The sequence below is a fragment of the Betta splendens genome, chromosome 17 (genome assembly GCF_900634795.4).
Source record: "Betta splendens chromosome 17, fBetSpl5.4, whole genome shotgun sequence".
NCBI lineage: Eukaryota > Metazoa > Chordata > Actinopteri > Anabantiformes > Osphronemidae > Betta > Betta splendens.
In genome coordinates this window covers 2,168,115-2,195,396 of record NC_040897.2, presented here as the reverse complement: position 1 = coordinate 2,195,396, position 27,282 = coordinate 2,168,115, and the positions used below count along the sequence as shown (strand labels likewise).

The 27,282-nt window shown below is 47.2% G+C and overlaps 5 gene segments (V, D, J or C); 3 read left to right on the top strand and 2 right to left on the bottom strand.

Annotated features, from left to right (window-relative positions):
* Nucleotides 1-1,928: 1,928 nt before the first annotated feature.
* LOC114844105 (immunoglobulin kappa variable 3-15-like) lies at nucleotides 1,929-3,081 on the top strand. The segment is given in 2 exon segments: nucleotides 1,929-2,449; nucleotides 2,639-3,081. Coding segments are annotated over 2 exon segments (363 nt in total).
* A 611-nt stretch (nucleotides 3,082-3,692) lies between these two features.
* LOC114844673 (Ig kappa-b4 chain C region-like) lies at nucleotides 3,693-5,493 on the bottom strand. The segment is given in 3 exon segments: nucleotides 3,693-4,572; nucleotides 5,258-5,375; nucleotides 5,482-5,493. Coding segments are annotated over 3 exon segments (471 nt in total).
* Nucleotides 5,494-5,763: 270 nt separating this feature from the next.
* Nucleotides 5,764-6,639, top strand: LOC129603310 (Ig kappa chain V region 3381-like). The segment is given in 2 exon segments: nucleotides 5,764-5,846; nucleotides 5,953-6,639. Coding segments are annotated over 2 exon segments (378 nt in total).
* A 13,356-nt stretch (nucleotides 6,640-19,995) lies between these two features.
* On the top strand, nucleotides 19,996-21,696 carry LOC114844671 (immunoglobulin kappa variable 6D-21-like). The segment is given in 2 exon segments: nucleotides 19,996-20,773; nucleotides 20,960-21,696. Coding segments are annotated over 2 exon segments (387 nt in total).
* A 73-nt stretch (nucleotides 21,697-21,769) lies between these two features.
* LOC114844110 (Ig kappa-b4 chain C region-like) lies at nucleotides 21,770-25,051 on the bottom strand. The segment is given in 2 exon segments: nucleotides 21,770-22,267; nucleotides 24,988-25,051. Coding segments are annotated over 2 exon segments (411 nt in total).
* Between the last annotated feature and the right edge of the window lie 2,231 nt (nucleotides 25,052-27,282).

Below are 27,282 nucleotides of genomic sequence, written 5' to 3'. Positions count from 1 at the left end.
AAATACAGGTCTTGTGTCCTCAGTCCTTCAGTGGATACTTTGTACAGGCTGTAGTAAGATGTGCCTTACTTCTTAGGGGTATTGTGATTGTGATCCACTCCGTGTCGACATGAGAGTAAACTTTGAGATGGTTTATCACATGAATTACAGGCTATCATCACAAATGCGCCCCTCCCAGAGATCCACCGCCTCCTGCAGGTCATGTCGCTCATGTTTTGACATAGCCCGCTCCGTCAGCTCATCTTGTATATCACCCAGAACCTCCACGACATTCTCTGTATCTTTCAGGCTGTGCAGAACGGCTTCCCGGCCTGCAGCACTCTCTCCGCCGACACACGGATGTTATATTTCTCAAGCAGTCTACTCGCCGCCGCGACAAAGCTGCTGGTCAGAACCCTCTTCTTTAGAGATTCATAATATCTTGCCTGTTTGGAGTACCCCCGTACTCCAAACAGGCAAGTGTGCAGCAACTGGCTGGGATGCGAGGTCTGGCAGCCGTTGCAGATGAACTTGTTGTAGTGGTGAAATGCGATGTACAGAACCTGCATCGCAAAGGCCTTTGCAGTGTCCAGAAAGAGCCTCAGCAGTGGCCCGTCCATCTCATCCCCGCTCTCCTCCTTCGGGGCGGGATGGAGGACCTCGCACCGCACCGACGTGATCGATCCGGGGGACGCGCTCCCGCGTCCATCTCCTCCTCCTCGCTGTCATGAACGCTGCACCCGTCCGAGCCCAGTTCCATTGAGGGCCGGTCGCTGATCCGCGTTGATGTGGAAGCGGTGTCACCGTCGTCATCCCCGTCGTAGCAGGCGCTATCTATCGACGGGGTCGGAGAAGGTGGAGGCGTGAGTTGCAGAGAAGCCATGCTTGCTTGCTTGGTTGATTGCTTGCTAAGGACTGGAGCAGAGGGTCTCTATTTATCCCCGGAGATGAGAGGGGGAGGGGTGGGTGTGTCTAGGGGAAGAGGGCTTTTCTAACTACAATCAACTCCTTATAATCCTGGCTCATTCGAAACAACTGCGCAATTGAGGTTCCCCATTCATCAAATATTTTTAGCCACTCAACACTCTACAAGCAGCCGACAGTCTGCGCCTCCGGGAGCGTGTATGCTCACTCTGTAGTACCAATGGTCGCTGGCGGAGCCGCTGGTTTCCCAGACAAACTTTAGTATTTTCGGGTCGGGGTCCTCCATGTCAAACACTCCCATAGCGTCGCTCAAACTCTGCTCCTTGGTATCTAGCGCCGCTCGCATTCTCTTCCTCGTCAGATTAATCCTCGTCCATTCTTTCAAAAAGCTCCCTCAGATACCCCGCTACTATGCCGCGCAAAACACTCCAGTCATTTGCAGTGACGGGCATCGTTACAGTGTTGGGGGAGAAAACATCTCCGACTTTGAGCTGGTAAAGACGCAACTCCCCCGTGGGGTAGCAAAACACATAGCCGAGAGAGCCCGACGCTAGCTTAAGCTCGCCCTTGAGAGACGCGGGAAGCACTCTCTGCACTCTGCACTCTGCACAACCGCAACTTTGTTTTCTTAGGAGCTCCGCGCTGAAACCGATTCTCCACCGCAACCCCAACGTTCACGCTGCTGCTGTCAGAATCCTCTACCGCTGGAGAATCGGCCATGTTCCTGTTTTTCTCCCACACACGACAGTCTCTGATCACTACAAAACCCCCCATAGCGACGTCTTTATAAAGCCGCACGCTCGAGGAGGCGGCTGATAGAGGATGTGTCACACAACAGTTGCGTTCTGATGATCACAACGCCCCTTTAACGCGGAGGATGGAAGATCAACGGACCTATGACTATCGGGGTCAAAGAACAGGTACACTTTGACTTTCGGGGTTAAAGATCAAGTGCACTCTGACACTCAGGGTTAAAGATCAAATACACTCTGACACTCGGGGTTAAAGATCAAGTGCACTCTGACATGGCAAGTTCAAAGGGGAAAAGATCAAGTGACCTTTGACCTAGAGCTGTCAAAACCTGAGTTGATCGAAAGTAGGGTTTATTATCTCTTTCACCAAAATAATAAAAATACAAAATATCTAATGAAAGCATGTTTAAAAAATAGAACTACAGTAAAGACAAAATAGAATTCATGGTAACATATAATGCACATGAAATGCCAATTTTCAAGCATTTGATCAAATCTAATCAAAAGACACTAGTAAAGTTAAAGTAACCAGTAAAGTTCCCTGTTGACATTAAACTAACCAGACTCCCCACGATGCCCAGTTTCCTCTACAGCTACATCAGTAGATGTTGTAGCAGTGAGGAGGAGCCACGCTGACGTGGAGCCCACAGCTCCAGCTGACTGACTGTGTGTGTTTGCATATGTGTCCTGTTAAGAGACCAGTGTTGATCAGTGTGTGTCCAGGTCTTTCAGCGGCAGGACCATGATGATGTCTCTGACTCTACTGCTGGCCACCCTGGGGCTCCTTGTTCAGGGTGAGACTCTCTCTTCAGGATGGAGCCAGGTTCACCACAGTGATGGACAAACACTGAACCAAGCAGCACTGAGCTTCTTCATCTGTTCTCCATCTTCAACACATGATCCTCTTCTGTTTGGATGTTGATCATCTTTCTCCAAACTGGCTTTGTGTCACTGAATCTTCTCCTCTGTTTTATCTTTTACAGATTCATGTGGAGACATCGTCCTGACTCAGACTCCTGGAGCTTTGTCTGTTGCTGCACAACAGACTGTTACTATTAAGTGTAAAACCAGTTCAAGTGTTGGTGATGACATCGACTGGTACCTTCAGAAACCAGGAGAAGCTCCTAAACTCCTGATTTATGACACAACAGCTCGTCAGTCTGGAGTTCCAGATCGTTTTAGAGCAACAGCAGATCGTGGTACTGAATTCTCCTTAATCATCAGCAGAGTTCAGACGGTTGATGCAGGAGTTTATTACTGTCAACAGCATAACAGCTTCCCACTCACACAGTGAAACAACGTCGTACAAAAACCTCCTCAGCTGAAGAGGAACTGATCTGAACTAACAGCTGCACAAAAACACAAAGACTGAAATATAAATATACAAACATTATAAATGAAAGGCCAAGAGTAAAAGGTAACATAAATAATAATTGTTTATTACTTTTTAAGTTTGTTTTAGTTTGAATAAATTTAGTGTTAGTAATTGTTAACATATAAGTTATGGACAGTTTAATTGCATTTTTGTCTTAAATACGTAAAGTTTTAAAAGCATTTTATTCATTCATTCATTCATTCATTCATTCATTCATTCATTCATTCATTCATTCATTCATTCATTCATTCATCATTTATTTATTTATTTATTTATTTATTGGGTAGTTTTCCAGTTGCTCACTAACACATTAATTGAATAATTTGTGTCTAATAAAAATCCAAACACCACTAAATGTCCACTACAGAGACACAAACTGTTTGCACTTTGTGGCTGTTTGACAATGAAGTGTAATTATGACTTGGTTTTGTGCTGCTGAACAGGTCAGCGCTGACGACTCATGTTTGGAGTCTGCAGGTCCTGACTACATGGCTTTACTTTGGCTGCTCTGGCTTCTTGCCACAGTCCAAACACAGGTTTAGGTTCATTTGTTGGGACGATTATTTATTCTGACTTCACTCTGTCCATCAGATTTCAGGTTGAAGATGCAGGACTTTATTAGTCAGTGAAACAAAATTGTGGATTCAATTAATTATTTTAATGTTATTTTTATTGTTTCAGCTGTAAGTGACAGAACTAACAATTTTTATCATAAGTAAAATTTTTATATAAACCAAGAATTGAAGAAACAAACCACAACAAACAAGTCTTGGTTCTTAAACCACCAATAAAAGCAGAAAGAAACAGGAATCCTTGACACACTGATCTGCTCTGTTTCTCTCCTTCTCGCCACCATCAAGCCTCCACTGATCTACAAGTCATTATTTCTGTGTCTATTTCCTCTGTGGTCGTTTCGCCTTCTCTCAGATGTAGCAAAATATAAAACTCTAAATGTCCATGTTCAATAAGCTGTAAAAAATACATTGCATCATATTTCTATTAAGTACTTTATACTATATCAATTAATCGAGAAAGCAATGAAACACACATTTTAGAAACAGACTTTTATTGCCTAAACGAAAGACGGAATTTTATGATATTATGTCAGTTTAATCATACAAACATGTCAAAGAGAAAGAGAGAGAGAAGCAGAGAACAAATTGAGCAGCAGCAAAGTGAGAAACAAGCAGTCGGGTCAGGACTAGAAACAACGGTCTGGTCTCAGGGTCTCTGTGACCGGACTGAGGGAGCCCTGGGAGGCCTCACAGCTCACTGAGCCCACCACCCTCCACTGCTCTGCAGGGATCCTCAGGCTGCTGCTCCAGCTGTAGAGGCCGTCTGGACCCTGAACCGCCAGACTCCTGCTCTCCTCCCAGCTGCTGCTACCGCTGATGCTGCTGCTGCTGCTGCTGCCGTCCAGCTTCCAGGACAGAGTCCAGTCTGAGGGGAAGCCCTTGTTGGCCAGACACGTGAGCGTGACCTTCTCCTGCTGCAGCTCCTCCCTGGAGGGAGGCAGCACCGTCAGGGTGGGACGAGCATCACCTACAGTAGGAGACAGCAGTCAGCTTAGAGGACACAGAGCACTCAGCTGTCAATCAAACAGCAGAGACCTGGACACCTTCACTGTGAGAGTTGCTTTAGTCCTTTAAGGAGTTTCTGTCACATGTTTGTTCTGCTCCATCACTCACTGACTCACACATTGTTTCACTTCCCTTTAAGAAACGGCTCATGTAAATCAGCTCAGAGACAAACATCACACAGTTTGACCTAAAATATGTCAAACTACACAAGCAGAAAAATGAAAACCTTTCCAAATCCAAAATATAAATTCAAAGTTTATAGTTTAGTATTAACTCATTAACTTGCTTCCAACATCCAGTCTGGTTCCTCCACCAAACGTGTACCACAGTGAAACAAACTGGTTGAGTGGTCATACAAAAACCTCAGACTGTAGAGCCACAGCTCTGACTCTGACAAACTGAACTAAACCTACAAAATCTACAAGATTTTACTTCACTTTTACATTTAAAAGTATATTTACTGTATCACAACCACTGACATGATAGTTTTAAGTTATCATTTATTTTATGGTTAAAATTTTGCTAAACCATTACTTTGCTTTCAGGTTGCATAATTAAAACTTTACCTCATTCATTTTTTCTGGTTTAGTTGTTAAATTAAACAATCAAATATTTACTGAACTAAAATCTTCATATATTTAACTTACTTCCAACATCCAGTCTGGTTCCTCCACCGAACGTCCACCACAGTGAAACAAACTGGTTGAGTGGTCGTACAAAAACCTCAGACTGTAGAGACACAGCTCTGACTCTGACACAAACAAACTTTACACAGACTCAGTCAACCCGAAAAAACGACATCTTTACTACAACAAACATAGCAAATGTATGAATATATATAATACTTTTACATTGCATTCATGTATTTTACAGTATGTCTCATTTTGAAAAATGGTTGTTAATATAAATTTTGTGCTATAGCTGAAATAAAATTCACAAAAGTTGAGCCATTACACATTCATAAAGAATCATTTGATAAGAATATTGATCACAAACATCATGATGATGACATTGATCCAGTCCCTGTTGGAGTCAGTGGGAGCATTTCCATAGAGCCACTTTGCATCAGCAGCTCCATGCTCCAGTGCTCTGGGAGAGTTTATAGTCCTGAGAGCTGAACACTGGAGGACTGACAGCTGTCATTCATCACAACACAAGACACAGAAACCCTCCTCATCAGCAACATGACTCTGATCTCCGTCCTCATCTGGACTCTCCTCTGCTGCTGCTTCACAGGTAAAGTCCAGAGAATCCAACTGGTCTCCTCTATCAACATGTGTCCCTCTGAAATGAAGCCACTGAACCATGATGCTGCTTTATGTTGTTGTCTCTGTGTCCTCAGAGTCCAGAGGTCAGGTCACAGTGACTCAGCCTGGAGCAGTGAGAACCACACTGGGAGGAAGAGTCACCATCAGCTGTAGAACCAGTCAGAGTGTTGCATGTAGCCCTAATTGTTTGTCCTGGTACCAACAGAAAAATGGAGAATCTCCTAAACTGCTCATTTACCGTGCTACTAGTCGACAGTCAGGGATTCCAGATCGCTTTTCAGGCAGTGGATCAAACTCTGACTTCACTCTGACCATCAGTGGAGTCCAGGCTGAAGATGCAGCAGATTATTACTGTCAGAGTTATCATTACATTAACAGCAACTATGTGTTGACACAGTGAAAAACTGTCATACAAAAACCTCCTCAGTCAAATTGAACAGAAACTGAACTAACTGCTGCAGCTGTCAACAGAGTCAACACTTAAATTTCAACTTGACCTAACGTTGGTTGTAAATTTGCACTATACTGTATAATTAAAACTGAATTGAATTGTTAAAACACATCAGCTCTGACTGTAGACACAGATCTGATTCTAACAGAGAAAATTGGAAAACTTTCAAACTAATTAATTAATGACTAAACTTTAAACACTCAGCTCATAAATTACAGTTTTGGAAGATTGTAGATGCAGCAACACACAAATCTAGAAAATAATTTATGAGAACTTAATATTGATCCTTTTACAAATCTTTCACAAACATCTGTACAAACATCTCCAAATATTTACATTAGAATTTTAGTCAGAATCTCTTTAATATCTCAATGACATAGATGAATGATGTAGGTACTTAGTGTTTTTCAAGGAGACTTTGAGAAGCTGCTAAATAAACCACTGACTCTGAAAACAGTGAACAATCTGATGTGAGCTTTAAATCACATTTGCCCAACATCAGCCTTCATGAAAACAGTAAATATAGAGTCATCCAATTCCACATTTAGAATCGTGTTCATTAAATTGAAGCAATACCTCATCTTGCTGATGTTTCATCCACCTTCTACCACTTAATCCCATATGCAGGGTCGCGGGGGTGCTGGAGCCTGTCCCATCTATCTACGGGTGAGAGGCAGGTACACCCTGAACAGGTCGCCAGTGTGGTGGAAATTTTCCATAAAGAAGCAGATGAGAGAGTTGTCCTTTTGTGCGATTCATTGAAATAATAAAGAAAATAAAAATAATGGGGAAAGCAAATAAAAAGCATGGATGTTGATCGTGCACATCAACAAACCAAAAACCAGCTGGGGAGATCAGTGCACACACCACGAAGGTGTGATGCAAAGAGCCCACGATCCTCAAGTTGCTTCTGCCTTTTAGCTTCTCTGTCCGACTAGGGTGGAATGTCTTTCTAACCCAATCAAATTACATGCACCATCTCCTCCCTGTCGCACTGTGTGTGAAGATTTTTACTTTCTCACACCTGCATTGCTGACGTCCGACTATCTGTGAGAAAGGAGCACCAAGTCTCAACAGACAGAGACACAACTCCCCGACCTTGGGTTTGGGAGCTAGAGTTGAGAGTCTATCAGGCAGAGACAACCATTGAACAATGTAGGTCAAATGTCAAATGCATACAATAAGACAAAACATAAGATATTAATTGCAGAACATAAGTCATAAATCATACAATAACTGCATAGAAATAAGGAAGAGACATAGAAATAAGGAAGAGACAATTTTTCCCATAACAGCCAGTCCATCGCAGGGCAACACATAGACAGACAACCATTCACACACACTCTCACACCTACGGGCAATGGAGAGAGTCCAATCAACCTAATGCACGTCTTTGGACTGTGGGAGGAAGCCGGAGAACCCGGAGAGAACCCACGCAAACGTGCAACCCACGCTGAACCACCCAGAACCCACCTTCTTGCTGTAAGGCGACAGTGCTACCCACCACACCACCGTGCCGCCCACGAAATAAATAAATATATATGAATAAACGAGAGACAAATGTGTAAACTGACCATGAAATCATGCAATAATCACACTTTTGTTTCAAGTTAATCTCACAGTTTCTGCCTAATGCTTACACACTAAAAGCGAATTCTTAAACCAAAGCCGCAACACTTAAACGTCTTGTAGCACAATCTTAAACACAGTGTAACCGTAGCTTAAACACATTTTTTACACTTTGGTCTCAATTCTGTAACACACTTATTGCAGAACAGTACACACGTTGTCCTACTGTCATGTCTTTACCTGTTGTTGTAGTCATAGTTTCCATTTCCTGTTTATTTTGTTAGTACTTCCGGTTCTGTTCATTCCGTTTGAAGTGCAGGCTTTACTTCCAGTCAAAGATTCAACAGCTGTTTGCAATAATCAAACATGACAAGGTATTTTACATCCAGTACCCACCTCACACCTTCACCAGATTGTCGTGAGTTACCTCCACTTTCCAGCGTTGTTCTGTTGTACATTCCAGTTACCGTTCCTGCCTGTTTCCTGACCTCGTCGTAGCCCAGTCCGTCTGTACCTTAGCCGAGCTATCCTGTTGCTGACTCTGCCTGTCTTGACCACCGCCTTTTGCCTGGGCCTTAACGGTACCGTGCAGCGTGAGTCTGTGTCTGTACTGTACCTGTGTTGGATTCCACTGTGAACATTAAAGCTGTGCAACATAGCTGCTGGTCTCCATGTATGTGGGTCCACTTTGTCAAGACCCCTGAAATCTACACTAATAAAGTTACACTTATACTGTTAAGCTGGCTAAATAAAATAAAAAAAAAACTTATGTTTCGATAATATAAATAATTTATTTATTATATTATTTATTTATTTAATATAATTTAATATAATGCATTGAAACTTAGTATCATCATTTGTCCAAGAAAAGTAATAGTAAATAAGATAATTCATTGTTTTACAGTTTTTATAAGTCGCTTTGACCTGTTTTGCAAAACTAGGTTCCTTTTATTTCCATCATCATTATTCCAGCAGAGCATCAGACACATGTAGCAAATGTCTGAACCCGTTCTCATTAATTGACACATTTTCTCCTCCATTTTGCAACACTGACATCATTCAATCAGACTAAACTCTATTGTTTTAGCTTTGGTGACCAAAGGAAAACCATCTGTTCCCAACTATTAGAAACCAGTAAGACCAGTATGAACTCACCATAGCACCTTTTTGACACTCCTCCACAAAAATCTTCAATATTCTACCAACTTTTAGGCCTTAAAAAAAGTGCCAGGTCTGTGTTTCTTTTACCAGGATGGATGGAGAAGGTCTTAAGCAGAGACTGAGTATCAACCGTGGCTGTGTCTCATCCTCCAATAGATTTGACTGTGCTTTAGTTTGTATTTCGGTAATATTCATAATATTTAGTCTTCTGCCATGAATGTCTTGGATTCAATAAATCAAAGCATTTCTTCATCTGGATCCAATTTTATGCATAAAAGGTCAAATTTACAACTGCAAAGACAACAAATAGAAACAGGCTCCAATGACAATCAATGAAGCACTGATTCACACTGAGATCATTGGTTTGTGTTTTGCTGTTCACTGTTATGACTGATTGGACGTGTCCATGTACTTGTTTGCAAATTGTATTGTTTAAAGGCAAAATGAGTTCTTGCTGCATATTTCCAGTGTTTTGACACAGTTACAGCCTTTAGCAAACAAACCGTGTCATTATGACATTGATGCCGCTGTTTAGACCTGTGTGTGTGTGCGAACTGTTAAGAGAATGTGTTGTTTCTGTCACGGATCGGCAGGGAGAGGACTCAAATGCACAGCGCCAGGACACGACGTAGCCGGTGAAAAATGAGGGTTTATTCCCAAAATCAAAGTCACAAAACAGGTAGTAGTCAATAACAGAACGCTGACTTACAGGGTCGGTACGGAGCTGCGGGAACGTGAGAGTCAGGAATCAGAAAACAACAATCTGGCAAATCATGATAGTGACCGGTGGTGCTTAAATGTCCGGGAAGTAATGATGAATGAAAAACAGGTGCGTGAACTGAAAACCGGAAGTAAGGTTAGCGTGGGTGTGATGGACTGGTAAACCGGAAACTATCAAACTAAAACAGGACGCGGAAACTGGAACCCAAAACATGATGATGAGACAAAACAACAAAGTGCCTTCAAAATAAAACTAAAAACAGAGCCGGAACCTGACAGTACCCCTCCCTCTAGGGCGTCTTCCACGGCGCCCACGGAAGCCCCCCCCCCGAACCAGGGCGGGCGGAGGGTGGACACAGGAGGAGGGACAAAAACAAGAGTCCACAGAACGAAAATCGAACGTCCATAACAGGGAGAACAGAGTCCAGGAGTTCCTCACGAGGGTGGTGGCAGGAGAGTCCACCACGACGGCTGGCGAGGTCCGGGAGAGCAGAGCTGAGCCCAGCCCCCTCCCCGACGGAGATGCTCCGGGGATCCCAGGGTCGCGGCGGACGACGACGGCAGAGGCCCCGCCATCGCCGCGGCAGGCGGGGACTCACCCCAGGCGAACGGCCGTGGCGGTGGCGGAGTCGAGGCGGACGGCGCCGAAGGAGGCAGCGCCATCCAATCAGCAGGCGAAGCCGAGGGCGAGGCCACCAGTCCGGCAGCCGAGGCCAGGACGAGGCAGGAACCGATGCAGGGGCGGCCGGAGCCGGGCCGCCAGGAACCGATGCAGGTGCGGCCGGAGCCGAGCCGCCAGGAACAGATGCAGGTGCGGCCGGAGCCGAGCCGCCAGGAACCGATGCCGGTGCAGCGGGAGCTGCGACGGGAACGACCCCCTCCTGGAGGTCCGCCGGGACTGCGACGGGCGCGACCCCCTCCTGGAGGTCCGCCGGGACTGCGGCTGGCGCGACCCCCTCCTGGAGGTCCGCCGGGACTGCGGCTGGCGCGACCCCCTCCTGGAGGTCCGCCGGGACTGCGGCTGGCGCGACCCCCTCCTGGAGGTCCGCCGGGACTGCGACGGGCGCGACCCCCTCCTGGAGGTCCGCCGGGACTGCGACGGGCGCGACCCCCTCCTGGAGGTCCGCCGGGACTGCGGCTGGCGCGACCCCCTCCTGGAGGTCCGCCGGGACTGCGGCTGGCGCGACCCCCTCCTGGAGGTCCGCCGGGACTGCGGCTGGCGCGACCCCCTCCTGGAGGTCCGCCGGGACTGCGGCTGGCGCGACCCCCTCCTGGACTGCGGCTGGCGCGACCTCCTCCTGGAGGTGCGCGGGAACTGCGGCTGGCGCGACCTCCTCCTGGAGGTGCGCGGGAACTGCGGCTGGCGCGACCTCCTCCTGGAGGTGCGCGGGAACTGCGGCTGGCGCGACCTCCTCCTGGAGGTGCGCGGGGACTGCGGCTGGCGCGACCTCCTCCTGGAGGTGCGCGGGAACTGCGGCTGGCGCGACCTCCTCCTGGAGGTGCGCGGGAACTGCGGCTGGCGCGACCCCCTCCTGGAGGTCCGCCGGGACTGCGGCTGGCGCGACCCCCTCCTGGAGGTCCGCCGGGGACTGCGACGGGCGCGACCCCCTCCTGGAGGTCCGCCGGGACTGCGACGGGCGCGACCCCCTCCTGGAGGTCCGCCGGGACTGCGGCTGGCGCGACCCCCTCCTGGAGGTCCGCCGGGACTGCGGCTGGCGCGACCCCCTCCCTGGAGGTCCGCCGGGACTGCGGCTGGCGCGACCCCCTCCTGGAGGTCCGCCGGGACTGCGGCTGGCGCGACCCCCTCCTGGAGGTCCGCCGGGACTGCGGCTGGCGCGACCTCCTCCTGGAGGTGCGCGGGAACTGCGGCTGGCGCGACCTCCTCCTGGAGGTGCGCGGGAACTGCAGCTGGCGCGACCTCCTCCTGGAGGTGCGCGGGAACTGCAGCTGGCGCGACCTCCTCCTGGAGGTGCGCGGGAACTGCAGCTGGCGCGACCTCCTCCTGGAGGTGCGCGGGAACTGCAGCTGGCGCGACCTCCTCCTGGAGGTGCGCGGGAACTGCAGCTGGCGCGACCTCCTCCTGGAGGTGCGCGGGAACTGCAGCTGGCGCGACCTCCTCCTGGAGGTGCGCGGGAACTGCAGCTGGCGCGACCTCCTCCTGGAGGTGCGCGGGAACTGCAGCTGGCGCAACCTCCTCCTGGGGGTGCGCAGGGGCTGCGGCTCCGAGGGTGACAGGAGCTGGAACGGCCGCAACATGGCCGACAGGGACAGGAGCTGGAACGGCCGCAACATGGCCGACAGGAACGGCATCTACTTGGCCGACAGGGACAGGAACAGGGACTAGAACGGCCGCAACATGGCCGACAGGAACGGCCGCAACATGGCCGACAGGAACGGCCGCAACATGGCCGACAGGGACAGGAACGGCGTCTACTTGGCCGACAGGGACAGGAACAGGAACTAGAACGGCCTCAACATGGCCGACAGGAACGGCCGCGACATGGCCGACAGGAACTGGAACGGCATCTACTCTGGAGCTGGCATGGCTACTTGCCGCTGCCAAGCTCGACGGAGCAGACGTCGGGCCTGATCGGGTGTGCATAGCACCTGTACGACAGGTGGTGCCCCCTGGTTGGGACACGACCTGCGCGTGACTGGACTGAACTGGGACAGGAACGTGACTGGACTGAACCGGGACAGGAACGTGACTGGACTGAACCGGGACAGGAACGTGACTGGACTGAACCGGGGCCGGAACGTGACTGGACTGTACTGGAACCTGGACAGGACCCGACTGAACTGGGGCCGGAACAGGACCCGACTGAACTGGGGCCGGAACAGGACTCGACTGAACTGGGGCCGGAACAGGACTCGACTGAACTGGGGCCGGAACAGGACTCGACTGAACTGGGGCCGGAACAGGACTCGACTGAACTGGGGCCGGAACAGGACTCGACTGAACTGGGGCCGGAACAGGGCTCGACTGAACTGGGGCCGGAACAGGGCTCGACTGAACTGGGGCCGGAACAGGGCTCGACTGAACTGGGCTCGACTGAACTGGGCTCGACTGAACTGGGCTCGACTGAACTGGGCTCGACTGAACTGGGCTCGACTGGACTGGAGACTGAACTGGGCTCGACTGGACTGGAGACTGAACTGGGCTCGACTGGACTGGAGACTGAACTGGGCTCGACTGGACTGGAGACTGAACTGGGCTCGACTGGACTGGAGACTGAACTGGGCTCGACTGAACTGGGCTCGACTGAACTGGGCTCGACTGAACTGGAGACTGAACAGCGCGCGGCTGGACTGGAGACTGAACAGAACGTGACTGGGCGGAGACCTGAGCATGGCAAGGCTGAGCTGGAACCTGAACGAGGGGCGACTGAACTACGACTGGAGTCTGAACAGGACATGGCTGCACTAGGGCTGGAGACTGAGCGTGGCTTGACTGACCTGACTGAGAGGTGGGACATGAAGCGGCTGCTGGCTGCAGGCCCGGGAGTTGCAGGACCTCTCGCAGGACAGGTTCCCTCAGGACGAGAGCGGCTGCTTCCTCGAACAATTGTTCTCTCGTGCCCTGGTCTGCTGCCGAATCGGCGGTGTTCAGGAGGTGGGCAAAGAGGAACGTAACCGGAGGAGAACAGTGGAGGTGGATACGTTGGGTGACGCTAGCGGGGATGCCTGCAATCGACACAACACAGTCAGAGGGAGAGCCGAGGGGAACCCCCGCGGGAGAGGAGAGCTGCTCGGGCACTGCGACCGAGGTCTCTGGGCCCTGAACCTCAGACCCGTGCCCTCGCCGACGTCGTCTGGGGCGCCTGCGGCTGACCATCGCCTGAGGCGCTGAGAGCGGCAGGGGCTGGGTCTCTGTAGTGGGGTCCGTGTGGTGAACCAAACCGGCGGCGTCTAGAGCCTGGGTTGTAGCCGCAGGCGCGGCGACAGGAACGGGAACCGCCGGCGCGGCGACAGGAACGGGAACCGCCGGAGCGGCGACAGGAACGGGAACCGTCGGAGCGGCGACAGGAACGGGAACCGCCGGAGCGGCGACAGGAACGGGAACCGTCGGAGCGGCGACAGGCACGAGAACCGCCGGAGCGGCGACGGAGGCGCGGCCAGGCGATACGCGCAGAGCGCGTGTCAAGTCCCTCCGCGTTAGTCGGAGCCCCTCGAAATACGCTTGCACCCCGGGGTACTCACGCCACCAGTATTCGTCCTCCAGTATCTCGATGGCTAGTTCTACCACGGAGAGCCGAACCTGGGGGCTGGGTGCTTCTGCATATTTCCTGGCTAAGCCCTGGAGATCGCCACGGATGTCCTCCGGTAGACTTAGGAAAACGAAATCCATTGCTCCGGTGAGCGACTTGTACACGGAGCCAAACAGAGAGGGGGAAAAAAAAAGAAGAGACGGCGGCGGCTGACCGGGGTGAAGGCTGGGCGCTGGCTGGGTCCAAGTCTGGCCAGATCGTTCTGTCACGGATCGGCAGGGAGAGGACTCAAATGCACAGCGCCAGGACACGACGTAGCCGGTGAAAAATGAGGGTTTATTCCCAAAATCAAAGTCACAAAACAGGTAGTAGTCAATAACAGAACGCTGACTTACAGGGTCGGTACGGAGCTGCGGGAACGTGAGAGTCAGGAATCAGAAAACAACGATCTGGCAAATCATGATAGTGACCGGTGGTGCTTAAATGTCCGGGAAGTAATGATGAATGAAAAACAGGTGCGTGAACTGAAAACCGGAAGTAAGGTTAGCGTGGGTGTGATGGACTGGTAAACCGGAAACTATCAAACTAAAACAGGACGCGGAAACTGGAACCCAAAACATGATGATGAGACAAAACAACAAAGTGCCTTCAAAATAAAACTAAAAACAGAGCCGGAACCTGACAGTTTCACTGGACAGATCGACCGATAAAAACTGTAAAAGCCTCCTTATGTGACGATCTGGGTTCTTGTCTCTTTATTTTGAAGGACATTTTAGTTTCACCTTAGTTGTCAGGTTTTGGTTCCAGTTTCCTGTTTTGTTTTTAGTACTTCCGTTTCTGGTCACGTTATGTTAGTTCTAGTTAGTTAGTGGATCTTGATTGTCTTTTGCTCACTCTCTGCCTGTGCCCTTGCCATTGTCACTGTGCTGATCTGTGTACTGACTTTTGCCTGCCTGACCATGAGCCTGATTAAACCTTCTCAACACTGAGTTTATACGAGCTGTGCATGTGGGTCCGTCATATCAATGAGGTGGTGACAGAAGAATCTGGCCAGAATTGGACCCAGCCGGCTTTCAGGCAAAGACTCAGTTCGGGGATTTTTTTTTTTTTTTGCTTTTGCTTTTCGCGTTTGGAGGAGGATTTCTGCCATGAAGTTTACATGCGCCGAGCTACCCAGCGACCTCCACAATTATTTTAAGATTCTTGCGGCGGATTACTGGAGGGCGCCCGAGCCGGCGGCCCAGCGGAGCGCCGTGGAGGTGGCGGTGTGCACCTTGAAGGACGAGGACAGCGTGCTAGAATGCCCCAGTGTCCGTCGCCTCTACGAGCGGATGTGTGCGCGACTCGGAGAGTTAGACAGCGTGCTCCGCACCACACCAGCCCCCACGCCGTCTGCTTACGCCAGCCCTGGTCGCATCCCTGATGCCCCTGGATTCAGCTGACTCCTCTGCTCCTCCTCCCACAGCAGATCAGCCCGCGGTCCCGGTTTTAGTTTCCTTTTCCCAGCCCCGTCTGACCGTCGCTGCTGCACCAGCCTGCCCAGCTCCAGTTTTACTCCGCTGGGAGGAATTCCTGCACTCGTGCGGTCCCCCGTCTTGCGTCCCCCAGTTGTGTTGCCCACTGCTGGTCCGGGAGAGACCAGTCTGGTCCTTGTCGGCCCCGGTGGGGCCGTTCAAGCTCCTGTCCGTGTCGGCCTCCAGGCCGACAGGTGTGGGAGGTGTTTTTTGCCTGCCTGCGTTACACATAACGCAGGCCGGTTAATTAAAATTAACTGTCCATAATAATATGGTTTGGAGATCATATTTTAGTAGAAAATAGTTTTTATTTTGCTACATTTCTTATATTTTTGTGGGATTTTAAAAATAAAACGATCAATCATGTCATAGGTTTCAGTTTGAAGGAGTACTTTATTATGTTCAGCATTCCAGCGTTCCTTGTACTCTTGCCTATCGTGTTCGACCTTGCCTTGTTACCGCCCCTGCCTCCTGCCTAATCTATGACAGTCCTGTGCCGTCAGTTGACATTTGCCTGTACTTTGACCTCGTCTGTTCTTCACCAAGCTCGATCTCAGGAATGTATACCACCTGGTTAGCATCAGAGAAGGGGATGAGTGGAAGACGGCTTTCAACACTCCTGCCGGTCATTACGAGTACCTGGTAATGCCTTTTGGTCTCACCAACGCCCCAGCGGTTTTCCAAGCCATGGTCAACGACATATTGAGCCCCATGATCAACGTTTTTGCCTTTGTGTATCTAGATGATATATTGGTCTTCTCACACACTGAAGAAGAACACAAGGATCACGTTCGCCAAGTCCTGAAAAAGCTCGAGCACAGTTTGTTTGTTAAGGCCGAGAATTGCGAGTTTTACGCCACCAACATCTCTTTCCTTGGGTTCATCATTACCCCTGAGGGCATCCAGATGGATCCAGCCAAGACGCAGGCCATCGCTGAACGGCCTCAACCTCATTGCCGACGAGATGTCCAGAGATTCTCAGGCTTCGCCAACTTCTATCGCCGCTTCATTCACAGATTTAGTACCATAGCCTCACCTCTCCATAACTTAACCTCCTCTAGAGTATCGTTCCAGTGGTCTCCTGAAGCTGAAACCGCCTTCCAGCGGCTCAAGACGGCCTTCACCACGGCTCCTGTCCTGCGCATGCCTGATCCCAGCCGTCAGTTTGTGGTGGAGGTGGATGCCTCGGACTCTGGGGTTGGAGCAGCCCTCCCAGCGGGCTCCTCAAGGTGGGCGCTTACTTTCTTGTGCGTTTCTCTGCAGGAAACTATCCCCAGCAGAGCAAAATTACGGCATTGGGAACAAGGAGCTGCTAGCGGTCAAGGTGGCCTTGGAGTGGCGCCACTGGTTGGAGGGAGCTGAGCAACCATCCCAAGTATTCACAGAGCACAAAAATCTTGAGTATATTACTACAGCCAAGCGTCTCAACTCTCGTCAAGACTGTTGGGCCCTGATCTTTGCCCGATTCAATTTTCACCTCTCATATCACCCTGGTTCCAAAAACGGCAAACCAGATGCACTATTGAGAGTGCACGAGTCCGAGTCGGAGGTCATAGAACCCACCACCATCCTGCTGGCTTCTTGTCTTGTAGGGGCAGTCACCTGGTCCATCGAAAGCCGTGTCCAGGAGGCGACTCGAGGTCTTCCGGTGCCTCCATCCTGCCCACCAAATCGGCTGTTCGTCCCTCTGGAGCTTCGGGGGAAGGTAGTCCACTGGGTCCACACCTCGTCCTTCAGTTGCCACCCCGGGGTCCAGCGGACTGCTTTCGTGATCAGCAGTCGGTTCTGGTGGCCGACTGCATGGGTTTCCAAAAGACGTTGTCTCAGACCGAGTGCCTCAGTTCGTGTCTCGTTTTTGGAAGGAGTTTTGTGATCTGCTCGGAGCCCAAGTAAGCCTTACCTCTGGTTACCACCCCGAAGCCAATGGTCAGACGGAGCGCACGAATATGGAAACCGGTTTCCGTTCTCTTGCCCCCACCAACCCAACATCTTGGAGCCAGCAAATACTGTGGGTAGAATATGCACACAATAGGTTACCTTGCACTTCCACCGGCATGTCTCCATTCAAGTGTGCATACGGATACCAGCCACCTCTCTTCCTGTCAAGGAGATCATCATCCCGTCTGCTCATGCCCTGCTGAGACGCTGCCGGTGCACCTGGGCCCAGGCCAGACGAACCATGCTACTCACCCAGGAACCCTACAAGAAGGCAGCAGACTGCCACCGTTCCGAAGCGCCAACATACACGGTGTCTGGCTGTCCACCAAGGATCTTCCCATAAAAACCCAGTCACGCAAGCTATCGCAGAAGTTCATCAGTCCATTCACCATTGATCGTATTATCAATCCCTCTGCGGTCAGACTCACCCTTCCGACAACCATGCGCATCCACCCAACCTTCCACGTCAGTCGCCTCAAGCGCTCTGGTTCCACCCACTCAGTTACCTCCTCCTCCACGGCTGGTTGACGGCAGTCCTGTCTACACTGTCCGCACCCTGCTCAACTGCCTCCGCCGAGGTTGCGGCCTGCGGTACCTGGTGGACTGGGAGAGACACGGGCCAGAGGAACGTTCATGGATTCCGGCCCGGGACATCTTGGACCCAACCCTCATCAGGGACTTTCATGAAGACCACCCAGAGCTCCCTGGGCTGTCTAGGAATCCGCCCTAGACGGGGGGGGGGGGGGGGGGGGGGTTCTGTGCATTTGGGTCCTTCCTTCATTGTCTGTTTGTGACACTTACTTCCAACTTCCAGTCTGGTTCCTCCACTGAACGTCCACCACAGTAAGACAAACTGGTTGAGTGGTCGTACAAAAAACCTCAGACTGTAGAGACACAGCTCTGTCTCTGACAAACTAAACTAAACCTACGAAATTCAACTTCACTATTATATTTAAAGTCTATAACTCATGGACACTGTGAGTTCAAAATCATTCAATTTATTTTAGTTATTATTTGTTTTTTCTTTTAGTTAATGTTTGAAAGATTTAAATTGTACTTGCTTTTCTTCTTAGTTGTTAAATTAGATAAATACAAATCAAATCTTTATATATTTCACTTACTTCCAACATCCAGTCTGGTTCCTCCACCGAACGTCCACCACAGTCAAATAAACTGAGTGGTCGTACAAAAACCTCAGACTGTAGAGACACAGCTCTGACTCTGACACAAACAAACTCTACACAATCAGACACAAACTGAGGACAATGACTGATAAAACCATTCACTTTGACATTCACAATTACGTTTTTATGTAATAAAGTTATATATGTATATGTATGTACTTTTTTTGTCAAAAGTTTCAAGTCATTATGATCTTTTTGATCACTGATAAACACCATCATGATGATGGCATTGATCCAGTCCCTGTTGGAGTCAGTGGGAGCATTTCCATAGAGCCACTTTGCATCAGCAGCTCCATGCTCCAGTGCTCTGGGAGAGTTTATAGTCCTGAGAGCTGAACACTGGAGGACTGACAGCGGTCCTTCATCACAACACAAGACACAGAAATCCTCCTCATCAGCAACATGACTCTGATCTCCGTCCTCATCTGGACTCTCCTCTGCTGCTGCTTCACAGGTAAAGTCCAAAGAATCGACTGGTCTCCTCTATCAACATGTGTCCCTCTGAAATGAAGCCACTGAACCATGATGCTGCTTTATGTTGTTGTCTCTGTGTCCTCAGAGTCCAGAGGTCAGGTCACAGTGACTCAGTGAGAACCACACTGGGAGGAGGAGTCACCATCAGCTGTAGAACCATTCATAGGGTAGTTGATGGTGATGACATTTCTTGGTACCAACAAAAAATGGAGGAGTTCCCAAGCTTGTTCTTTATAATACTTACATTCAAGCATCAGGGATTCCAGATCGTTTTTCAGGCAGTGGTTCAAACACTGACTGTACTCTGACCATCAGTGGAGTCCAGGCTGAAGATGCAGGTGTTTGGTTCTGTCTTGGGGAATTCCATTATAACAATCGGTTTTCGTTCACACAGTGAAAACCATTGTACAACCTCTCTCAATCAAAGTGAACAGAAACTGAACAAACTGTTGTTTGTTGTGAACTGTTGTGAACAAACACACTCAGAGTTTTTGCAATGTGAGATTCCTGAACTTATCTTATCTTTCTTGGGGGACATCTATTATTTAATTTTCTTTTAGTTTAATAATTTGGCTACTGTTACAATTAATAATTATAGTTATTTGTGAAATCTCTTGCAAAGATGATTAAAATGTTCACATGGCACCAATGACCAAAACCAATAGTATTAACGAAATCAGTACTGAAGATCATCAACACAAGCCTCATTACATCTATTAATATTAGTAGTGTAATAGTGGATGAGAAGAGGACGGACACGTGGTTTTCTCGTTTAACCATCAACCTTCACCAGGAGCCGATGAAGCAGATGTTTTTTTAATTATTTATTACTTGTCTTCTAATTTTCTGCTCAGATTTTAGTGTGATGATGACATGATGAGTGGAGATGATGGTCCCAGTGTCTTTATGTATCGTGGCTGTTTGGGGAGCAGTTGGTCGATTGCTGACGATCGATGCAGCACGTTTCTCAACTTACTGCTATTCTTTCTGTCTTAGCAGTGGACTTTTTAAAATGCATTTAATTTTTAATAGCTTTTCATTTAATAAACTTTAATAAGTAACTACAAACAATGATCATGTTAAATGTTTTGACCTTTGACCTCACCCTGGGTCACAGTTACTGTATTTCTTCTCTATTACAATATAATATAACAGAAAGATCAACTTTAACAATAAACAACATGGTTAAAATATTAAAAAAAGTAAAATAAACAGAAGTTACTTCAAAATAAAATAAGAAACTACTACAGTTTGTTCACAAAAAAAAACATAAAAATACAAAAAATCTAATGAAAGCATGTTTAAAAATAGAACTACAGTAAAGACAAAATGGAATTCATGGTAACGTACAATGCACATAAAATACCATATTTTCAGGCATTTTATCAAAACCAATCAAAAGTCATACAACCAGTAAAGTTCCCTGTTGACGTTAAACTAACCAGACTCCCCACAATGCCCAGTTTCCTCTACAGCTACATCAGTAGATGTTGTAGCAGTGAGGAGGAGCCACGCTGACGTGGAGCCCACAGCTCCAGCTGACTGACTGTGTGTGTTTGCATATGTGTCCTGTTAAGAGACCAGTGTTGATCAGTGTGTGTCCAGGTCTTTCAGCGGCAGCACCATGATGATGTCTCTGACTCTACTGCTGGCCACCCTGGGGCTCCTTGTTCAGGGTGAGACTCTCTCTTCAGGATGGAGCCAGGTTCACCACAGTGATGGACAAACACTGAACCAAGCAGCACTGAGCTTCTTCATCTGTTCTCCATCTTCAACAAATGATCCTCTTCTGTTTGGATGTTGATCATCTTTCTCCAAACTGGCTTTGTGTCACTGACTCTTCTCTGTTTCATCTGTTACAGGTTCATCAGGTCAAATCACTGTGACTCAGACTCCTGGAGCGTTGTCTGTTACTGCTGAACAGACTGTTACTATTAAGTGTAAAACCAGTTCAAGTGTTAGTGACTACCTTCACTGGTACCTTCAGAAACCTGGAGAAGCTCCTAAACTTCTTGTTAGATACTCTACAACCCGTCAGTCTGGAGTCTCTGATCGTTTCAGTGGAAGTGGATCTGGTACTGACTTCACTCTGACCATTAACAGAGTTCAGGGTGAAGATGCAGGAGTTTATTACTGTCAGCAGGGTACCAGTGGGTCACACAGTGAAACAACGTCGTACAAAAACCTCCTCAGCTGAAGAGGAACTGATCTGAACTAACAGCTGCATAAAAACACATTAAAATTTGACTGACACTAAAAGGTTTTTTAGGTAATATTATTTCCAATTGTCATTATGATTATAACAGAGATTAGTTTACAGTTGTAGGATAGTGACAGATTTTGTGACAGAAATTGTGGAGATAAATGAGATAAATGTCACCCTGGACAGGTCACCAGTTCATCGCAGGGCAACACCCAGACAGACAACCATTCACACACACACTCACACCTACGGGTAATGGAGAGAAGCCAATCAACCTAATGCACGTCTTTGGACTGTGGGAGGAAGACGGAGAACCCATAGAGAACCCACGCAAGCACATCTCTCATACAGCTGGATCCAATTTAAAGATGGCATCTGACGTGGGTCTGGTGAGTAGCATGGCAGCATTTTCCAATATGTATTAGAAAAATAAAACAATCAAATCATTTGACAGGTTTTAGTTCAAAGAAATATTTTATTATGTTAGATCCACAGCAGAGTCTTTATGAAAAGAGGAAAAGATCAAATTTTAATCGTTTATTTTTGAAAACACAAAGATTGTTTCTGAACATTAACTGAGAGCAAAAGCAGAACCAGAGCACAAATGAAACACAAACAGCTCAGGACTGGGAGCACTGGTCTGTGCTCAGTGTCTCTCTGACTGGAGACTGGGAGCCCTGGGAGGCCTCACAGGTCACAGAGTTCACCTTGGTCCACTGGTCTGCAGGGATCCTCAGGGTGCTGCTCCAGCTGTAGAGTCCGTCCTTCTCCAGAACCCCAGGGCTCCTGCTCTGGTCAGAGCTGCTGATGCTGCCGCTGCCGTCCAGCTTCCAGGACAGAGTCCAGTCTGAGGGGAAGCCCTTGTTGGCCAGACACGTGAGCGTGACCTTCTCCTGCTGCAGCTCCTCCCTGGAGGGAGGCAGCACCGTCAGGGTGGGACGAGCATCACCTACAGTAGGAGACAGCAGTCAGCTTAGAGGACACAGAGCACTCAGCTGTCAATCAAACAGCAGAGACCTGGACACCTTCACTGTGAGAGTTGCTTTAGTCCTTTAAGGAGTTTCTGTCACATGTTAGTTCTGCTCCATCACTCACTGACTCATACATTGTTTCACTTCCCTTTAAGAAACGACTAATGTAAATCAGCTGAGACAAACATCACACAGTTTGACCTAAAATATGTCAAACTTCACAAGCAGAAAAATGAAAACCTTTAACTACAGGTTCGTTTTAGAGAGTTATAATCATGATATGCTAAAAATTCAGTCACTTATTTTCTACTGTTTTATCTTCAAAAGGATCACTGGTAAGAATTCTATTATATTCTAAAGAAATCAGATGATTTAAACTGAACTTCAGCATTACAACACAAACTCATTAACACTTGAAACGTCCACATTAATCCTTATTCTGCTCATGTTTGCTGGTTCAAAGTGAATTTGAATCCATTGTAACAACAGTTATAGTGAGAGGAAACAAGGTCAACGTGAGAAATATCTCAACAATGGACAATCAAAGATTTTTCTTTTCCACTAGTTGATAAATACAATTTTCAACATGTCAGGGCAGTTAATGTTTAGCTCTAAATTTGCTACAAGATCAAGAGTAACAAATAAAACCTAAACTCTGACCTGTGATTTAAATGCAAACTTAATGAACTGAATACATCTTAAACAAATCCAAAATATAAATTCAAAGTTTATAGTTTAGTATTTACTCATTAACTTCCTCCACCAAACGTGTACCACAGTGAAACAAACTGGTTGAGTGGTCGTACAAAAACCTCAGACTGTAGAGACACAGCTCTGACTCTGACACAAACAAACTCTACACAGAATCAGTCGACCTGCAAAAACAACATCTTTAATACAACAAACATAGCAAATGTATGTATATATATAATATATTTATTTAAATGTATTATACTGTATGTCTCATTCTGAAAAATGGTTGTCAATCTAAAATTTGTGCTATAGCTGAAATAAAATTTGCAAAAGTTGAGCCATTACACATTCATAAAGAATCATTTGATAAGAATATTGATCACAAACATCATGATGATGACATTGATCCAGTCCCTGTTGGAGTCAGTGGGAGCATTTCCATAGAGCCACTTTGCATCAGCAGCTCCATGCTCCAGTGCTCTGGGAGAGTTTATAGTCCTGAGAGCTGAACACTGGAGGACTGACAGCTGTCATTCATCACAACACAAGACACAGAAACCCTCCTCATCAGCAACATGACTCTGATCTCCGTCCTCATCTGGACTCTCCTCTGCTGCTGCTTCACAGGTAAAGTCCAGAGAATCCAACTGGTCTCCTCTATCAACATGTGTCCCTCTGAAATGAAGCCACTGAACCATGATGCTGCTTTATGTTGTTGTCTCTGTGTCCTCAGAGTCCAGAGGTCAGGTCACAGTGACTCAGCCTGGAGCAGTGAGAACCACACTGGGAGGAAGAGTCACCATCAGCTGTAGAACCAGTCAAAGTGTTTATAGCAGTAACTGTTTATCCTGGTACCAACAGAAAAACAGAGAATCTCCTAAACTGCTCATTTACGGTGCTACTAGTCGACAGTCAGGGATTCCAGATCGCTTTTCAGGCAGTGGATCAAACTCTGACTTCACTCTGACCATCAGTGGAGTCCAGGCTGAAGATGCAGCAGATTATTACTGTCAGAGTTATCATTACATCAACAGCAAAGATATGTTCACACAGTGAAAAACCGTCGTACAAAAACCTCCTTAGTCAAAGTAAACAGAAACTGAACTAACTGCTGCAGCTGGAAGCTACTGACACACACACACACACACACACACACACACACACACACACACACACACACACACACACACACACACACACTGGAAAATTCTCCGGCCAATAATTAATGACTAAACTTTAAACACACAGCTCATAAATTATAGTTTTGGAAGATACATGTATTTACGTGTAGATGCAGCAACAAGCAAATCGAGAAAATAATTTATGAAAACTAAATATTGATCTTTTTGCAAATCTTTCACAAACATCTGTACAAACATCTCTAAATATTTTCATTAGAATTTTAGTCAGAATCTCTTTAATATCTCAATGACATAGATGAACGATGTAGGTACTTAGTGTTTTTCAAGGACACTTTGAGATGCTGCTAAATAAACCACTGACTCTGAAAACATTGAACAATCTGATCTGAGCTTTACAGTAAATCACATTTGCCCAACATCAGCCTTCATGAAAAAAGTAAATATAGCATCATCCAATTTCACATTTTGGCAAATCGTGTTCATTAAATTGAAGCAATACCTCATATTGCTGATATTTCATCCATCTTCTACCACTTAATCCCATATGCAGGGTCGCGGGGGTGCTGGAGCCTGTCCCATCTATCTACGGGCGAGAGGCGGGTACACCCTGAACAGGTCACCAGTCCATCACAGGGCAACACACACAGACAGACAACCATTCACACACACACTCACACCTACAGCTAATTTAGAGTGAATGAACCTAATGATTTTCATTACACACACCTGTCTTAGATTAGTCATCACTCCTGTGTATTTAACCACCACGTTACCATAGCCAGTCGCCAGATCGTTGAGTTCCAATACCACTTTCCAGTGTTCTAGTATAGCTTACCATATTGCATGATCCTTTCTGATTCTTGAATGCAGCCTGTCTGTACCTACGCCTGGAGGTAACGTTCCTGACTGGCTGACCACGATATAGCTCACTCCTTGTCTGTACATCTGCCGAGGTCACCCGTTACCAAACCTTGCCTGTCCCCGGAACCGAGTTTGCCTGCTCCTTTTGCGACTTTGCCTGAGATCACCTGTGTACGACCTGGATTACCCTGACTACGCTTGTTCAAATAAACCGCTTATCAACTGATCATTGTGTCTGCGCTGTGCATGTGGGTCCAACACCCGAGCATTCCTGACAGATCCTGACACTACCTGTACTTCTAGGAACATGATAGTTAATGTGACTCTTTGGAGTCGACTCATTTAAACTAACATATTCATCCTGCTGCAGCCAGGTTTCAGTGAGACAGAACAGATCTATGTGATGGTCACTTATCAAGTCATGTATTAACAAGGATTTAGATGAAAGAGATCTGATACAGTATTTAATAAACCACACTTTAGTACTTACTATTACTTTGTTCTGTAAGAGGAACTGTTTTGAAGTCACTCCTCTTTGATTCGTTTGTGACTTGTATAGTTTAGGTGGTCGAGAAGCAGACACAGTCTCTATGCGATAACTAAGACAAAGAGTGGGTGGCAGCTGTAGAGAACATGCAGAGAGGCGTGTAAGACTGCGACTCTGCGTCCTGGGCTCCACTCTGAGTTGTCACGGAGTGGGGAGGCTAAGCAACATGGCCATGTTACTAGAAAGCAGAGAGGCTCCGTTCAACGTGGGATGGACGCCGTCTCTTCTAATCAGCCCAGGTTTTCCCCAAAAAGTGCTCCAATTAGCCACAAAGGCCCCCTAACCCCACCACCCCACCACCCCACCCTCCCGCACACACACCCTAAAGCAGAAACTTAACCTGTCCACCAACACAGCAACATCACACATATTTTGGATTAGCTAAACAAACCATTAAATAAACCATAAATCAAGAAGAGTATATACTGTATATTCAGCAAAGCTGTCCATCACAATATGGCATTCAGCGTAAGATATGCTTGCTAAACTGCTGGACAGAACAAAAAAAAAAAAAAAAGCTACAAAGCCCACATCTTTTGCAGGACACCACCTACACAACTAGCAGTGGAGCGATGACAGCCGGCTATACATGTCATCGCTGGTCCCATTGTGGAGGGGTCCAGAGAAAACTACGGAGTCCGACATTGTTAGTATCATCACTTGTCCAAGAAAAGTAATAGTAAATAAGATAATTTATTGTTTTACTGTTTTTAAAGGTCGCGTTGACCTGTTTTGCAAAACTAGGTTCCATTTATTTTCATCATCATAATTCCAGCAGAGCATCAGACACATGTAGCAAATGTGTGAACCCGTTATCTTTGGATTGACACATTTTCTCCTCCATTTTGCAAAACAGTTAACATTGAAATTATTCAATCAGTCTAAACTCCATTGTTTTAGCTTTGGTGACCAAAGGAAAACCATCTGTTTCTAACTATTAGAAACCAGTAAGACCAGTATGAACTCACCATAGCACCTTTTTGACACTCCTCCACAAAAATCTTCAATATTCTTTTAGGCCTTAAAAAGGTGCCAGGTCTGTGTTTCTTTTACCAGGATGGATGGAGGAGCTCTAAAGCAGAGACTGAGTATCAACAGTGGCTGTGTCTCATCCTCCAATAGATTTGACTGTGTTTTAGTTTGTATTTTCGGTAATATTTACAATATTTAGTCTTCTGCCATGAATGTCATGAATTCAATAAATCAAAGCATTTCTTTATCTGGATCCAATTTTATGCATAAAAGGTCAAATTTACAACTGCAAAGACAACAAATAGGAACAGGCTCCAATGACGATCAATGAAGCACTGATTCACACTGAAATCAATGGTTTGTATTTTTTTGTCCACTGTGTTATGACTGATTGGACGTGTTCATGTACTTGGTTGCAAGTTGTAGTGTTTAAATGGCAAAATGAGTTCTTGCTGCATATTTCCAGTGTTTTGACACAGTTACAGCCTTTAGCAAACAAAGCGTGTCTTTATGACATTGATGCTGTTTAGACCTGTGTGTGTGTGTGTGTGTGTGTGAGTGTGTGTGTGTGTGTGTGTGTGTGTGTGTGTGTGTGTGTGTGTGTGTGTGTGTGTGTGTGTGTGTGTGTGTGTGTGTGTGTGTGTGTGTTGTTTCACTGGACAACTGCATTAAAGCGACCAATAAAAACTGTAAAAGCCTCCATATTCAAGTAATTTTGACTTGGGTGATGAAAGTAAATCTTGCAACCCTCAGTGAATGAACCCATCTGAAACATAAACACATCTAAAATCGGTTC